This window comes from Medicago sativa, chromosome 1 (assembly GCF_051527215.1).
Source record: "Medicago sativa cultivar Bolivia chromosome 1, Bolivia_mono, whole genome shotgun sequence".
NCBI lineage: Eukaryota > Viridiplantae > Streptophyta > Magnoliopsida > Fabales > Fabaceae > Medicago > Medicago sativa.
Genome location: NC_140749.1, coordinates 35,753,890 through 35,772,356, shown reverse-complemented (window position 1 = coordinate 35,772,356; position 18,467 = coordinate 35,753,890). Strand labels below are relative to the sequence as shown.

At 33.0% G+C, this 18,467-nt stretch overlaps 1 protein-coding gene and 1 non-coding gene across 2 annotated transcripts; one reads left to right on the top strand and one right to left on the bottom strand.

The window, feature by feature from the left end:
• Positions 1-5,899: 5,899 nt before the first annotated feature.
• LOC146954619 (small nucleolar RNA R71) lies at positions 5,900-6,006 on the bottom strand. The gene has a single exon (XR_015025237.1). It is a non-coding gene; the product is annotated as a small nucleolar RNA R71 (small nucleolar RNA).
• A 6,931-nt stretch (positions 6,007-12,937) lies between these two features.
• Positions 12,938-17,395, top strand: LOC146954618 (transcription factor ORG2-like). The gene is made up of 3 exons (XM_085717295.1): positions 12,938-13,290; positions 13,384-13,746; positions 16,615-17,395. Exons 1-3 carry the CDS (start codon positions 13,000-13,002, stop codon positions 16,708-16,710), a joined length of 750 nt encoding a protein of 249 aa, XP_085573421.1. The 5' UTR covers positions 12,938-12,999; the 3' UTR covers positions 16,711-17,395.
• Positions 17,396-18,467: the final 1,072 nt, after the last annotated feature.

Genomic DNA, 18,467 nt, shown 5'->3' with positions numbered 1-18,467 from the left:
GAATTCAAGCTTTTGGGTGTGTAAGGTGTCTTCTCTAGCGGACCGAAGGTCGAGTGGTGGTGGAATCTGAATGACTGGTGGAGCAAGACATTTTTGGGTGCTTAATTGGACTTAGATGTGGTGATGAGAGGATGGGGTTTTGTTTACATGGTTTTGATTGGTTTGATGTTTTTTGGAGGAGTTTTGACTTGAGTGGCAAGTGACAACAATTTGAAATTCGTGTCTATGGCCATTCGCAGTGTCGTTTGTGGTTTTGCTCAAGTTTGGTTTTGCCAATTAAATGAGGGTTTGGCTTTAATTTAGGAGCTGACTTTGATTTTGGTGGTTATTTGTTCTTACTGGTGTTGATGGTGACCCTCAGTTAGATGGAGTCTATATTGATGTTTTTATGAGTTTTCTTTTGGATGATCGCCTATATACGTCGTCTTTTGTTTTGTTGTTTATGTCTTACCGCTCATTGTTTGTTTTGAACAGAGATTTGATTATTACTAAATTTTACCGTTCAAAAATACAAAAAATAAAAAATCCAATGTCAACAATTAATTGACCTTGATTTAGTGTCACCGTCTTGGATCAAATATAACTTAAATCTTAGCGTCCAACTTAGGTACTGCTAAGTAGCGTTGGATGGATGCTAATCCTTGGCTCAATGTTTTTAGCATCATACTATACTTTAACAATAACAAACTTTTCACGATCAATTTAATTTTCATTCGTAGCGTCCACTTATTCTGACTCTAAATCACTAGTTTCTTGTAGTGATTCTATCTATTTTCTTCTTTCCAAGTTGGGAGGGAAAAACACCAACTCATTACCTAGATGCATGGGGTTAAAAGTATGTCAACATTAAATTTTTTGTAATGATTGGTTAGTTAGAGTTAGTTAGTCATAATCTATTAACTTGATTTTCTGTTACAACTGACCATGTATTGACTTTGCACATATTCCTCAATCGGATTATGATCAGCACAAGTCAAAATCCGTTGAATGCTCAATGTCTCTCACATTTACTATATTATTGAACTTCAGATATATTGCAAAGAAAAAAAATAGTATTTCTTAACCACAAATTTTCAATAGATATTTTTATTATGAATTTATGATCATCATAATGTCATATTCAACATATTCTACTATAAGTCACGCATCATGAATCGTATATTCTGAATGCTTCCATCACCCAGCCTTAATTAATAGGAAGGTACGTGGAGATTCGATGTCAGTATTCAGGGCCGTCCCTATGAAATAGGAGGTTCGACTCTCTTTTTAAATAGGTCCCTAGTAAAATAAAAACGTAATTTTTTTGTGTAGCTAAACTTTATTAAAAAAATCAGAATAAGAACTTCTAAACATGAAACAAAATAAATAAAAAATTAAGTGAAAGAGAAGTGAAATTTACCTAACAGTGTCATTTGGATTTGTCACTCTTTCGTTGTGGGAAGGGAAAACAAATGGTTTATGCAGAAAAAAATGATTGTTGTGATTCTTTCAATGAAATTACTTTCCAAATTGACTGATTAAGTGATTTTACAGATTGAGGTGGTTTGATAGTATCATATTTATGTACAGAAAAGAGAACTAGAGTCTAAAAAAAAATTCAAACGTATGCTGAAGAAAGAAAAAGAAGTAACATATATTTTTTATTTAAATGGGGGGTGGGTATTAGACTTAATTTTTTGTTTGAGGTCCGGTAACATTTGGAGGCCCAGCCTGGTAGAGCACCTTGGACTCCCTCGATCAAGGCCGGGCCTGCCAGTACTATAAGAGCTCGCGTATGCCATGCATCGGCTCGTGCAATCCGTTTGAAGTATATTCACATTATGTTATTATTTTCTTTCTTTATTGTTTTGGTTTTCGTATCAATATTTTGGTTTTCGTATCAATATTTAATATTTTTTAATTTATGATTGTCCGATAACAATTATATAGTATTTTTTTCTTTTTTTAAAAGGGTCTTATCACAATCAACAATTGCTTTAAATTATTTATAGTTCTAAACATAATTTTATTATCTAAAATTTGGATGCTGATTAGCACAAGTCATCATCATTCGTTGAAAGCTCAATGTCTTACAGTTACTAAATTGAACTTGAATTATTAAAGGAAAAATCGTATTTCTTTACTACCACCAATTTGAATATTTTTATTACATTATGCAATATACAACACATATGCTCCTGTACGTCACGCATCATGAATCGTATACTCTGAATGCTTCCATCACCCAGCCTTAATTAATAAAAGGTACGTGAAGATTAGATGCCAGTACAGTAAGAGCTCGTGTATGCCATGCATAGGCTCGAGCAATACGTTTGATGTGTATATTGCATTGAGAAATAATATTTGTACAACTAATTTATAACAACTCTTTTGACAATAAGTTCTCTCATATTCATATTATGTTACTACTTTCTCTCTTTATTGTTTTAGTTTTCATATCAATATCTAATTTTCTTTGAATATTTATGGTTGTCCCATTAGTAGTCATGCAAATAGTTGTTCAAATAACACTAACTATATTGTCAACTCTTCTCACATGTGTGTGCCATGTGTATGTCTCTAAGAATTATATAATATTTTTATTTTTTATAAGTAAAATAAAACTTCGATATAAAGCAACATAATTTTAGGATGTTTTTTTTATGTAATTCACAAATAAATATCATGCATATTGGCAAAGCATCCGAAGATTTGTGAAGTCCTTGGGTACATGAAAAATGAAGATTCAAGAGGCCTCAGAAGACTTTACAAAGGAAGAAATTATGTCAAGTTCAAAGACATTTTACATTGAAGCAAACACCTAAAAAGGCAAAGAAACATGCGTTTTCAGCACCGGAAGACACTCACATGCGCCTAGTTCACAGAAGGAGGCGCCAGGCGCCCAGAAACGTGCAACTAGGGCGCCTGGAGCATGGATTGGGGCGACTAGAGCCTAGCCGAGCACTCACATGCGCCTGACGCATGGTACTAGGCGTTGTTTTGTGACTTTTTTGTGAAGAAAGCCCCCATTTTTAGACCAAAATCAAGTGCAAACTTTTCTTATAAATATCGTTTTCCTCATTCGCAATTTCTCATCCAGAACGAAGCGGTTCAAGAGGAAGGAAAGCACTAGCTAAGAGCTCTCAGGGAGGAGTTTCTCTCTCCGCACTCCAAGTTTCTCTAGAGTATGTTTTATTTCTTTTGTAATTTGTTTTTATTTACCATGGATAACTAAATCTTTTTAGGTCAAGGTTCTAAGATGAACCTCTATTTTATTTGTTGGATATTTATTTAATTTAAAGTCTTTATTAAGTTATTTTATGTTCGCTATTTAATTTTACTGTCGTGCGTAAGATTTGTCTCTTCTGAAGCATAACCCTGATTTAGACACTTAGGTAGTGACATGACCTATTATTAATATTCCTAGCTGATAATTATATATGTCTAACCAGGAAGTAATTAATTATTAACTAGTGAAACAAACCGAAAGCAAACGTACCAACTTAGGTACCATTAACTTGCCTTGGATGATGCTAGATCAAAGTTTTTAGCATCACACCATACTTCAACAATAACAAGTTTTTCACGACAAAATTAATTTTTACTCGTAGCAGCTTTTATCCTAACTCCAAGGTTTTGTTTAAGAGTTAGGAAGAGAAGGTAAAGAAATACTTTGGAGGATTAAAAATATAGCGGAAAGCGGTAAAAAAAATTCACATTTTTTGAAAGACTAATTTTTTAGAGAATGGTAATCTAATGCTTATGATTAATATATTTTTAATTTTAAGAATATTATAGCTACACAGATTAGATTTGAATAATTCATGTAAACCCTCCAAAATCCCCAAAAAACCCTCCTCCAATACAATTTTGAAATTCCCTAAAATGATTAATATTTTGAATTATAAAGAAAAATAAGCCCCTAAAATCTTCCCCCTCAGTGCCATTTATTTCTTTCACTTACTCCTTCAATTTTTTTCAAAATCTTTTCTTCTCTTTCCCTTCAAACTCACAAACAAACACCAACTCTTTTCCTAGACGGGTTAAAAGTATGTCAACATTAATAAACTTTTTGTAATGATATTGGTTAGTTAGAGTTAGTTAACCATAGTCTATTAATTTGGCTTTCTGTTGCAACTAACCATGCATTGACTTTGTACATATATATTCCTCAACTGGATTTGATCAACACAAGTCATCATTCGTTGAATACTCAATAATGTCTCTCACATTTACTATACTATTGAACTTCAGATATATTTCAAGGAAAAACATCGTATTTTTTAACCACAAATTTAAATATATATTTTTATGATCATCATGTCATACTCAACATATGCTAATGCTACTATAAGTCACGCATCATGAATTGTATATTCTAAATGCTTCCATCACCCAGCCTTAATTAATAGGAAGGTACGTGGAGATTTGATGCCAGTACTGTAAGAGCTCGTGTATGCCATGCATCGGCTCGTGCAATACGTTTGAAGTATATTCACTTTATGTTATTATTTTCTTTTTTAATTGTTTTGGTTTTTGTATCAATATTTAATATTTTTTTTAATTTATCATTATCCGATAAATTATCATACAAATGATTATTCAAATAACATTAATTGTATTGTCAACTCTTCTCACATGTGTGTTGCCATGTGTACTGTGTATGTCTCTAACAATTATATAGTATTTTTCTTTTCTTTTTTTAAAAAAAAAGGGTCTTGAATCTTGATCAATTCGATGACATCATGCACATAAATTAGTTTAAATATTCATACAAAACCAACAGAGTAAATGTACATGTCTCTTTAAGCACCGAAACCCGTAGGCATTCTGGTGTAATGGTTGCAACTGACAACTGAAGGGAAAGAATTCATATTTTTGAGAGAGTAAGACCCCACACGGACCCCACACGTAACACAGTGATCAACACGTGCAACTCGACAGTTAATAGGTAGTAAATCCCAATAAACTCGTCACGTGAATAATTCATAGTTAAATATTGAAATAAACTTGGTTGTTACGTTATTCCAACAAATAAATAAAGAGGAGTTGAATCCTAATCGCAACTAGCATTCTACAATCAAAATAGGTAAATTTTGCTCTGTTGCAAATATATTAAATTGCAAAATTCTAAACCCTTATATCTTTATTTATTTTTATTGTTCCCAAATAAGTAATGTAAATTGTTTAGTTGAAATGACAATGCATATAGATACGATACTCTACTTATCACTTTATTACTTGGTAAACGATTTTGTGCACATGCCTAAATCCGACCAACAAGTTTTTGGCGCAGTTGCAGGGGATTGTTGATGTTTTTGACTATGAAATTTAAATTACTTACTGATAACTGTTTGTTTGAGTCTATCCTACTAAAAATCTGTTTAGCACATGCGTAAAACCAAGATAGGAATATGCCCGCTAGATCTAGACATAGACAAGACAGAGCGAGCAAGGCGAAAAGGGACTAGACTTGCAAAAGGTAGGACAGAGCAAAGGAGACAATCCTGATTCAATATTATTCCTATGAAGGATCAATAATGGGAAATGAGAACCCTAGCATAACGCTAGGAGATTATGGAGGCTGGATAACTTGGGAGAAATATCCCTTGGGTTCCAACCAGTAAATCCAGTGGTGTTCGATATACAAAATAGTGTGCTAGTAAATTTGAAAACTAATCAATTTGCATGCAGAGAGTTGTAAGACTGTAATGCTCACTTGACGCATTTTCCCGACATATGCAGTACCATCAATCCCACAGGGATATCAGAATCTGACAAAAGGCTTCGGTGGTTTAGGTATTCTGTAACAGGACGAGCAAAGGACTGGCTCGATGCCTTACCAAGAGGAACGATCACAACCTGGGATTAGCTCAAACGAAAATTCTTGAATAGGTACTTCCCCACAACTAAATATTCAACATTAAGAAAAGAAATCACTAGTTTCAATCAGCATGAAGAGGAAACGTTATATGAAATGTGGGAGAGGTTCAAAATACTACTGAAGAAATGTCCTGGACATAAACACTTAGATATGGACCAAATATTGTACTTTACAACAGAATTGAAAACACCGACTCGGATGTTACTGGATGCCTCAGATGGAAGAACAATAAAAACCAAAACAACAAAAGAAATCAAGGAGCTGATCGAGAATATAATGTTTTACACCAATATTGTTGTGAAGGCAATTTCTAGTCACTGCAAGGGCGACAATTGATGTCGATAAAAGGGAAATAACTATACTAAGTGGAAGAGAATTTGAAATCTTTATATTCCCATCAATGAGCCAAGGAAAGATGAAACTTAAAGGTAACAATTCAAGCAATAAAGAACAAAATATACTTGAATGATTACCCAGAGGATTGGGAGGAAGACAAGGAGCTTGAAGGACAGGGGCTCCCAAGAACAAGTTAGACATATCTGTCAGGCTCGAGAAGTACAATAGATGCTGAGTATGAAGCAACATATTTTGTCAGGCTAGTGACTGAAAAGAAATATTGAATGGGAGGCAAGCCATCATTTTATTTTCTATATTTTTCCTTTTTAATAAAAGCTAAGATGGATTTCCTTCTGACAAATTTCCTTTCTTTTATTGTTGGTAATCCTTATATAATTTTATTTCTTTGCATTACATATATAACCTTTCCATTTATGCTTAAATGGTTTTAGCCTTAGAGAGTCGTTTCAGAACATTTATAACCGATGTAAGTTTATGATGAGTCAATAATGAGTCATTAATTAGTGTCTTTTATTTAATATTTAAGTTTATTTTAATTAAATTTAATATGTTTTTATTTCCTTCTAGAATTATTTTACTTCAATTGCAAGTTATTATATTTCAGGATAGAATATTCAAAAGATTTAGTCTTGGAGCAAAAGAAAGGAGAATTGGAGCTTATTCATGCCAAAAATATGAAGATCTCATGCAAAAATATATTGTGCAAGGATTCATGCCAAAAATATGAGATCTCGTACAAAAATATCTTGTGCAAAGAATTTGAAGATCCTTTACCAAAATATGAAGATTTGATGCAAAAATATGAAGCCAACCAATAGAAGCTTGACTCGCCTCCAATTTGCCTTTTGCTGCTTTTGCTTCTTCGACAAGCTGCTTATTTTAGTTTATTTCTGACCTAAAGTCCATGGTTTCTTGTGCAACACTTTAGTGATTTATTTCTTAGGGCTTAAGTCATTGTTAGACTATAAATAGAGCAGCCACCAAACTTGTATATTCATCTTTTGTTCTTGGAAATAATAAGTGGCAATTGTTTTCTTTAATAAAAGATCAACCTTTATTTTATGTTCTTCTTCTTCTTCTTCTTCTTCTTCTTCTTCTTCTTCTTCTCTTCTATGTCTACACTGAACATGAGTGAGTATACTTTTCTTGTCTTGGGATTGTTGGATAAGTCTAATGACATAATCATAATCAAACCAAGCCTTGAACCCTAATTTTAAATAAATCTACTTTCTAATCTAATTTCACCGTTTTTATAATGAATTAACAAATACCAAATTCATAAAGCGAACGCGGAGGGTTAGTATTTGTTAATTCATCATCACAAATATCAATTCTTAAAGCAAACGCAGAGCTTTGATATTGGAACAAGTGAAATTAGACAAGCATTGCGAAACATGAGAATAGTCTAGCAAACCTTGAGACACATAAAGTTTTGTTCTTCAAGGATTCTAATAGCAATTAACCATGAGAATAGGCGTGGTTGCTAAAGGAACACACTCAATGACTTCGAGAGAAGCTTTGATACGCTTAAGAGAAACTTTTCTTTAGAAAGTAGGTCCAATATAAAGTTCTGGTTTAGGGTTTGTTTTTCTTCTCCACCCACCAGATTCCTAGATCCTCATGTGTTAAAAGGTGTGTGTGCAGACATTGCTTCTGAGTTAATCAAGCTAATAGAAGGGAGAAGTGACTTGGGTCACAAAGTTAGCTATCAAAAGCAGTGGAGGAGGCTGAAGGAAAGAGTTCTTAATGTCATTTCAGCACTGCATGATTCCTGCATTGAAGCTCAAGAGCAAGCTAAGCAGAAGCTGGAAGACTGGCTGAATGGTGTTGCAGAAAGTCTTGATGATATACAGGTTCTTGGAACCTGGGTGAAAAATCCACTGAGCATAAGAGGAAGAGATCCTACAGATTTTCTTCCTACATTTATTCACCTTAAGGACCTGGATCTGTCATTCCTTTCTAAGGTCAATTTAAGCAACGCTGCACCTGATCTGGCTCTAGTTCAGAAGAATAAGGTGTTAGAAGAAAAGAATAAGGAACTGGAAAAAGAGCTGTATGAACAGAAGTTAATGTTGTTAGAGTTCAAAGCTGAAACAAATGCTAAGCTGGAAAAAGCTAGACTCAGATAAGAAAAGCTCAAGGCAGAGATGGACCAGAAGCTTGCAGAAACAAATGAGCTACTGAAGAAGGTCTTAGAGAACCAAAGCAAGCCCAACCGTTAGTTGCACACCTTAAGCTTGCCTGTTTTCTTTATGCTTCTGATATATCTTGTTTTATCATTTGTTTCTGAAATAGTGTTTGCTTCTGATTATCATTTGTCTCTTGTTAATTTATTTTACTTTGAGAAGATGGTTTATATGCTTTAACTATATGTTTATATGTTGCTCTAAACCTTTTATTCTATATTTTTTTTTATTTCTTTTTGTTAATGACAAAAGGGGGACTATATGTGATAGTATTTAAAGGCTCTGAGCCCCATTAATGATATTTGAAAATTATTTTGAAAAACTTCTATCATTTTTACCTGAAAGGTATAAGCTATGAACGAAAGAAGGAGTATCAAATTTCAAATAAAATTAATTGAACCATTCTTCTTATCTATAATCTACTTCTCAATTATTTGATTTTAAAGCTCTGATATTATTGCACGCTCAATGAATTTAATTAACCTGGATAAAACTTAGGGGGAGCTTACAAACCTCACCTTAAAGACTATCAGACTCAGGGGGAGTTAGAGCTTACAAACCTCAGACTCTGAGCTTACAAACCTCAGAACCTCAAAGTCAACTTGTTAATTAGATTAACAACAATTGATCAAGTTTTTAAATACTATTGTTTGTCATCATCAAAAAGGGGGAGATTGTTGGAACAAAATGAGTTTAACAATGAACCTTTAGAGTTTTGATGATAACAAGGAATTAAAAAATTGACAATTGGAATTGTTAATATTTGTTCAAGTGTACAGGACCATAGACAAAAATTTAAATTATACAAAGGTTCTGAATGAGCAAATAAAGAGCAAAGGAATCAACAAGAAATTTGAAGCTTAAAAGCTCCTGAAGGCACCTGAAGACAAAGTGCTCCTGAAGACGAGTGCTCCTGAAGACGAGTGCTCCTGAATACTAGAGGTCCTGAAGTGCCACGTCATCAGAAGCTGTCTCGTCAGAAGCTGCCTTATCAGAAGTTGTTTCACCAGAAGCTGAAGCTCAATTGGATTTGCAATTTTCAAGGATTCAAGAGTTGTTTCATGGATCAAAATTCATCTAAAGATAGCAGAAGAATAGTGAAATTTTGCAACGGTCATCTCAAAAGTGTTTGAAGGAATTTACTTGCAAAAGGAACAAAAGCGTTGACATTGTACTTTGTACGAACTGTACAACCACCTTCTCCACTACTCTGTTTTTTGTCTCTGCTACAAGACAAAATAACAGCTCTGAATGTACAACGAAGCCTGCAGAATTGTTCCCTCTCAACTGGAATGGATTTGAAATTGGTTCTTCATAGGACAACAACCAAATCAGGCAAAAGATCATCGGTGAAAGATCAAGCTTCAACAACGACTCTTTTGATGTGCTGGCAATTTCACAACGTCTCTTTCACACCTCTATATAAAGGAGTGAAGACTTAGAGATTTGGTAATGCTGAACGAAAGACTCTCAAAATTTTTACAAGTGCCAAACCTCTGCTGAAATTTTCTGCATTCACTTAGAATTTCTGTTTCTTCAAGTTTCATCTTAGAAATTCTTAAGTCTTAGAGTCTTATCTTTTTTGTATTGTGAGCACCTCTGATTGTATATCAAGTGTTCAACCTCAAACATTTTTCTTTGTAATCTTGTTTGTTTAGAAGTCTCTTGCAGTTTTGCTTGAGCATAGAAGTCTCTTGATTGTGTTCTTGAGCATAGGAAGACTCTTGCAAAGTGTGCTTGAGCAAAGGAAGTCTCTTGCTGTGTGCTTGAGCAATTGTAATAAGTATTACATTCTAGTGAAATCTCCTTGGAAGTGCAAGGGGGACGGGATTACTTCCGGATTGTGGAAGGAACCAGTATAATTGCTTTGTGTCTTTCTTCTTCTCTCTCTTTGTTTTTTATCCGCTGCGTTCAGACTCTGATTATCACTTCAGAAGCTGTTTCACTTAGCTTCTGACCAGTGTGTTCAGTTTAGGAGAAACGAAGAATTTTTCAAAACACAATTCAACCCCCCTTCTTGTGTTTTTCTCACCTTCACCTTAAACATTGGGCTTGAAGGGGTATATAAGGATTTTAAACCCCAAAACCTTCATTTATTTTCCAACTTTCTCACACTAGGGTTACAATTTTTTTTGGAGCTCTCATCTCTCTATAGGAACTCAGCTTCCTCTCTCCCTCAACACTCAATTTTCATGTCAATTCCTTTTGGCAAGAATTTGTGCAAGTGATGTACATATAGGATCAAGCTACTTCAACTTGTTTTCTCTTTGATAGAATTAGTGATTGATAGGGTTTTGCAGTATAGCAACTCGGAACCAACTTCAAAACTCTTCAAGGTGAGTTCTTTAGCTAGCTTACCACCTTGGGTTTCTTACAGCACGCTTAAGCGTGCAACTTCTGCACAACATTTTTTTTCAAAACTTTTCTCATGGTTTGCTAGTGTCGTTTGGGTTTTTCCTTCACAGAATTTTATATTGTTTCAACATAAGCAAAAATCCTCTAAATGCCAAGTTAGATAATACTCATAATACTGTACGACTGATAAACAAAATGCACGAGCATCGTCACATAAATTTAGCAAGAGTTGGCATATGAAAGACATTTATAGACGTAAACGAGTAAGAAACTAGTAAGCAAGAAAAGATTAGAGCCTCGACCTAATGGTTGGGAAAACATGTAAGAAGCACAAACTTAGATGTAATAAGATCATGATAATGGGATAAGCTCTGCAAGGGGGATGCGAGGGGTTTCCTTATGGGAATGGGATAAGCTCTGCAAGGGGGGCCCCACACGGCACTGAGGGAGTCCGAGATGCCTTAGCTAGGTACTCTCGGCTATGTATGGGATTTGTATTTGGGGTTACTCCACCCGAAACAATCCGTAAAACGAACTCGGATAATTGTTTGTTAGACACTTTTATGATATGTATGAAATGATTATGGCAAGCAAATAATGAAAGGATACTTACAAGTATAGATTAAAGGAGCGACCTAGTACCCCGCACGGTCGTGTAGGTATGCATAGAAGTCATACACGTATAATCAACCAATTGGTTGTAATGTAGACACGTGATAACCACAAAATGTCCCCAAAGTTATCACTAGCCTAGGAAGTAGATAGAACTCACTGAGACGTTATGTCACATCCCATTCTTTCATTTGTTCAGGTTCACAGGTTTCGAGTGCCAAAGGTAAGGAGAAGGCTTTGGATTGATCGTGCTATCATGGAACTGATTTTAAGACTTTCTAGTGATGCATATGTTATATTATTTGTTTTGTTGTAATGAATTTTGTAACCAAGTTTCATACGACAATCTTTGCGAAAATAATGTAACGTATGACTGGAGTAGACTCTTGTAATCGAATTTCCGACTTATGTCGCTCTGTATTGTATAGTTAATGTATCCAGTACCTATTATAACGCTCGTATTTATTATTCTAGACACTATTAAATATTGGACACCTCTTCCAACAGGATTAGAACTCTCTTGCCCCACGTTGTGTAGTGTTTGTACCACACAATGTAGTAGTTGAATATAAATTTTGTTATAACTAAACTATCCAGCGGTTAATTTGTTAGCTCTAGTTAAAAGCAAACTTTGATGAGAATCTTAATTCTCTAATTAAGATTTTCTTAATTTGAAACTAAACTTATCCCTATTGACTAATGTTATTAGATGTTACTTATCTTTCGGTTGACACATACATGATTCAACCGCCGTGTAGATTTCATGTCATTTAAAGATTTATTTCGTGCTAATTGATAAATTAGATGTCCTTAAAATTAAGGAACCAATTTATAAACATTAAAAAAGTGAAATACTATATTTTGTTGGGACCAAAAATATACTTTTTTTTTTCCTTCCTAAAAATAAAATATAGGATGCTTGCGTAGAGGGTGCATAGCATGATGGTTAGGTTATATATTAATTTGTTCAGAAAAAAGGTTATATATATATAAGGGTTAATTATGTTTTTGATCCCTATAAAATTGCGACCTTGTAAGTTTAGTCCTTACTTAATTTTAATAGCATTTTTAATCCCTACAAAAAAATTCTGCACTCAATATTAGTCCTTACTCAATCCAAATTTGTTTAATTTATGCTTAAACTCTTAAGTTTCTCAACAATTTTTTACAGGCGTGTTAAGAACATTATTAAAAGGTCCTCCGAAAAAAAATATCGCAAAAATTTGATTTCTACGTCCATATTTTTGTTACTTATATCTTAAACTTTTGTCGTTTTAAAGAATTCATATTTAATTTATTTCATGTTAAAAAATTATATATTTTAGTAAATGAACCTTTCATAGTGTTCTAAACTTGTATAAAAAGAATCGATAAAAAATTTAAGAGTTTAAGGATAATTAAACAAAATTTATTTTAGCAGGGACTAAAATTATAAGTAAATTTTTTTTGTAGGGATTAAAAATGCTATTAAAATTAAGTAAGGACTAAATTTACAAGGTCGCAATTTTGTAGGGACCAAAAACATAATTAACCCTATATATAAATGTTGGATAGAAAACTACATAATCAACAGTTTTCAACTACTCCAGTCTAAAAAAAACTGTTTTCAACTACTCCATCAACATTATGTTAACGATATCTCCTCCCATGTTTTCAACAATTGGATGGCCCTTTGAGGAGCCAATAACCCATAACCAGCATCAGAGTTCATTCTACAAAGACACTGCTGATCAATTATTTAATTTTCATGATCAAGTTGAGGCAGAAATTAATTCAAAAGATCCCTCACAATCCACAAGCAGTGACCTTGGCATGGTTAAGAAGCTTGTCCATAATGCTAGTGAACGCGATCGCCGCAAGAAGATCAATAATTTGTATTCATCACTTCGTTCACTTCTTCCTGTTTCAGATCAAATGGTTACTTAATTAAACCCTTCTTTATGATTTTGTTAATTTGTATCTCTTTTTAATACTATTGTCTTAGTATTAATTTATACATATATGTTGCAGAAGAAATTGAGCATTCCAGCAACAATTTCAAGAGTCCTAAAATACATACCAGAATTACAGAAACAGGTGGAAGGACTAGTTAAGAGAAAAGAAGAGGTCTTATTGAGACTTTCTCCCCAAGTAGAAGAGGTTATTCTAAGCAAAGAATCCCAAAGGAAGAAGCATAGTTACAACTCTGGTTTTGTAGTTTCAACAAGTAGGCTCAATGATAGTGAAATTACCATTCAGATATCATGTTACACTGTCCACAAGATTCCACTTTCTGAGATCTTGATATGTTTGGAAAATGATGGCCTTTTGCTTCTTAATCTTTCTTCATCTCAGACCTTTGGAGGGAGGGTCTTCTATAATTTGCATTTCCAGGTGTGTTAATTTTACAGGAATTAGTTTATTTTCAAAATAGTTTGTCCAATATTGTTGAGTAAAGTCTTCTTTTAAGAAAATTATATATAAATATTTTTTAAAATTACAAGACTAGTTTGATAAATATGCAGTGATAAATTTATATTTTATACTTGTCTTCTTTTAAGAAAATTATATATACATATTTTTTAAAATTATAAGACTAGTTTGATAAATATGCAGTGATAAATTTATATTTTATAGTTTTTGTATCTTAATTCTAAAATTGATTATGAAAATATTAAATTGTGAAATACGATTAGAATTATATTAAAAAAATTTGTAATCATTAAATTATTTTAAGAATATTATCTTCAAAAAATACATTTATTTAAGAATTAATGACACAAAAATGTAAAAAAAAGTATGAAAACGATCTTTTATTATTTTAACTCATCATACAAATAATTATGAAATTATTGAAAAAAACTATATTTTAAAAGAAAAAATATTGAAAATATTTATCTATGACCAATGCATTGGCTATTTTTTGTGCCTATAAATATTACAATGACAAAATATGTTTAAGTAATAAACAATGAAACAAAAATGTAGGAAAGTATGAAAACACTCAACCCATTATACAAATGATTTTTTTTGATGAAGAGGAAATTAAAAGACAAGAAAAAAAGAAAAAAAAAGGCTTAAATGCTCTTTTGGTCCCTTAACTATATATTTGGTATCGCTTTGGTCCCTTAACTAAAAAAAAGATTGTTTTGGTATTTTATCTTTATCTCCGTTACCTGTTTTGGTCCCTTCCGTTAAATAAATTCAAAAAAACGTTAGGGTTCATGATCTTCATCATCAACAACACACCAACCCAGATTTTGGGACCAAAACGATACTAAATAAATACTTAAGGGACCAAAAGAACATTTAAGTTTTTTTTTTATCATCTTCATCTTCCTTCATCATTCATCACCAGCAATAACAACTTACAACAACAACAATCCAGCAACAATAACAACAACCCAACAATAACAATCAATAACATTCTTCAAAAAAAACAATCAATAACAACAACAACACAGGTTCATCAATGCTTCAAAAAAACCAACCCATTTTTGGATCTAAAAGCATAAAGCTTTTAACTGTGAACCTCTCCATCTCTGTGCAGCTGTTCTTTTTTTCTATTGCTGCAGTTTTTTCGGTACTGTGGATGAGGTTTGGGGGGAAACGAAAATGAAGATGGGGAGAGAGAGATGGAATGGGGGGTAGGTTACGTATATGTCTCTTTTTTGCAACTTTGTTTCTCAAGCATTCAATCTGCAGATGATGATGAATTCTGTGTTTTTTTTCTGGATTTAATTGATGAATATGAGTTTTGATGAAGATGAAGAAGATGATAAAAAAAAACCTAAATGTTCTTTTTGTCTTTTAAGTATTTATTTGGTATCGTTTTGGTCCCAAAATCTGGGTTGGGGTGTTGTTGATGATGAAGATCATGAACCCTAACGTTTTTTTGAATTTATTTAACGGAAGGGACTAAAACAGGTAACGGAGATAAAGATAAAATACCAAAACAATTTTTTTTTTAGTTAAGGGACCAAAGCGATACCAAATATATAGTTAGGGGACCAAAAGAGCATTCAAGCCAAAAAAAACTAGCCGATCCGCTGCCTAAACACCCCAGAGGTATTCGCAAGCAGGATGTTATCCAATTGAGGAGGAGGAGAATTCCACATCTTCAAGGAGTCAGTATTAGTTGCACCAAATTTAGCCAACCAGTCAGCACATTTATTCTCTTCTCTCAAAGTATGACTAAATGAGACCACCCATGGAAGAGAAGAAAGCTTCCTAATGAGAGAAAGCAAAGTTGCATGAGGATGAAAATCATTTTGTTTAGTATCAACAATAAGATCCAAAGCAGTCAGTGACGGATCCAGAAATTTTGACTTACGGGGGCAAAATTTTATACGATAGATAATTATATAATTATTTTTAGCAATACAACGTGATAAGATAATAACATCATTATCGATTGGCAAAATACTTGAGATTATAATATTATATATTAGAAATATTAATGTCTCCTTAACATCTACAAATTAAAGTTGTTATTTACATGTCTTTATATTTAAAAAGTATGGTAAATATCATTTATAATTTCATCTCAAATGCATTTACACATTTGATTTTATAATGTTTACGAAAAAAACTCTTTTAATAGTATAAAATTTCATTTAATAGGGGCAATCTATTATTTTAAGAGGAGACAATAACTAAAATATCAAAAATTTAACAAATAACGCGGAGAAATTAGTGGGGGCAGTTGCCTCCAATCCACTACAAGTGGATCCGTGCCTGAAAGCAGTCTGAGAGTCAGATTCCATGATGATAGATCTGTAATCAAAATCCCACGCCAACTGAAGACCCTTTCAAATAGCTGAAAGTTCGGCCAATAAATTCGTAGCTCTGCACAAGATCCAGAAAAACCATGAATCCAATTCCCCCTATTGTTTCTCAAAAGACCTCCAAAACCTGCATTACCAGGATTATCAAGAGAAGATCCGTCCACATTGATTTTAATAAAGCCTTCCGGTAGAGGATTCCAACGCACTTGACTAGTCACTTGACATTTATTTGTTGGGCCAAGAGCATGAACCCATTATTCAAATGATTAATCACACGAGAAGAAAAATTAAAAAACTTTTTTTTTTGACGTACATTAAAAAATATTTTTTTAAAAGAAAAATATTGGAAATAATTATCGATGACAAAATGATCTCTAAAATTTCTATATATTTATGTGCCAGTACTCCAGGGGAGAGATGCGGAGTACTTTATACTCATTATATTAATTGATAGTTCCTTTTGGGTTTTTTGCAGGTAGATAAAACACAAAGATTAGAATCCGAAATTCTAAATGAGAAGCTCTTATCAATAATGGATAAGGAAGGGATATTTGAAGTCAACAATGATTAGTTACACTGGCTTTATAATTTTATTTCTATATTTTGTCAAAAAAAAAAAAAAAATTATTTCTATATGATCATTCATATGTTGGAAGTCTGGTAGAAGGAAGGCGGTGAGTCATGTGAGCTTAACTCAGTTGGTAAGGATATTGCATAATATATGGGTAGAGGTTCGAACACGGACATCTCACTTCTTCACATTTAATATATGTGAGCTCCGATCACTAGACTGCTTGAAAAAGAAAGAAAGAAAAAAAAAAAAAAAAAAAAGGAGTGTGGTGCATACTCTTGGTCTTTATATGATTTATGGTATGTGTGGAACCAAAATGTTAACTAGACTCGACCTCTATAACCAAGTGAAGAGACATCTCTCTCTTTCATTTTATTACAAAGAGAAAGTAGAAGAATATGGATTGGTAGATCGGTCGTTAGAATTTCTTAACATATATATTCATGTTATTATATGAAATTTTTGTGTACTATTGAAATCTGTAGTGTAGTGGGCTAGTGGCCATATTACGCCGCAAACCCTTCTACATGTCACAGTTAATATACATAGAATGAAGTCAAATGGAGATAAAGTATTTTTATTTTCTTTCTTAATGGCCAAATATCTTTTTTTGGTCTATAGACAAAATTGTAAACATCACAGAAAATCAGAAACACAAATGCAAAGTCTCCAGTTTGAACTCGCACGCATTCAGATGTTCAATCTAACAAATTCGCACGCATTTAGATGTTCAATCAATCTAACAGATTCGTTTTCACCGATTGAGCTCAAACTCTAGCACATGACATTTCAAACAAAATGTACATCATCTATGCACTAGCAAGGAAAAATAGCCAAACTCATCAATAAAAGAAACAGGAGAGCAGTCCTACACTGTCGCTACAACCAAATGGAGGAGGAGGACCCAAGTACAAATCCAAAACAATTCCGATATTTAAACACCCCACATCCGGTAACACCTAATAATATGCACCCTCTAATGTAGCCTATTTAACTTAAAATAATGAGAAATGATATTTGTACAACCACTTTATTACAACTAGAACTTTTACCCGTGCTACCGCCCGGATCATAAACAATGGAAAAACAATTCGACAGAAACTATCAATTTAGGACATACAACAGTTGTTCAAACATTTTGGAATATCTCTTTATAAACTACATTTGAAGTGGTGAGGATACAATCCCCATTGGTTCTGCTTGAAATTTAAATTAAGTTAGGACCACAAAACATATGGTTAGTAACTTCAGGTGCGGTTGCGGCATCAGAATTGATACTTCTCAAAGCCTTTACGCTTACATTTTCAGCCAATAAAAATACGTATGTGTTATGGAAACAATATAAAAGACCAAGACCATTGAAGGTCTGATTGATGCAGAAGTAGCGTGAAACAAATTCTGACCACAAAAAAAAAAAAGCTTGACGGAAACCGGCATGATATCATAATAAGGAAATCTTTTGATCATTAGTAAATTAATACTTTCGATACACGGGTCTAGTGTGCTAATTATACTGCTGTAAATTAGTAGATTCAAATCAACCAATATTGAATAAGTGATTTTTGAAAATGATAAGCAACATATAAATTATTTCAAAAGTAGTAACATATAATAATTAAATTTAAGAACTATCAGAAAAAGAAAAAAAATCTTCTGACTATTTGAGTTGGCGAATATTCCATCTTAGTCTTGATATTGTTTTTTTCCAGTTCTGGAACATTGGATTGATATTATTTCTTCTGTTTTTAAAATTTACT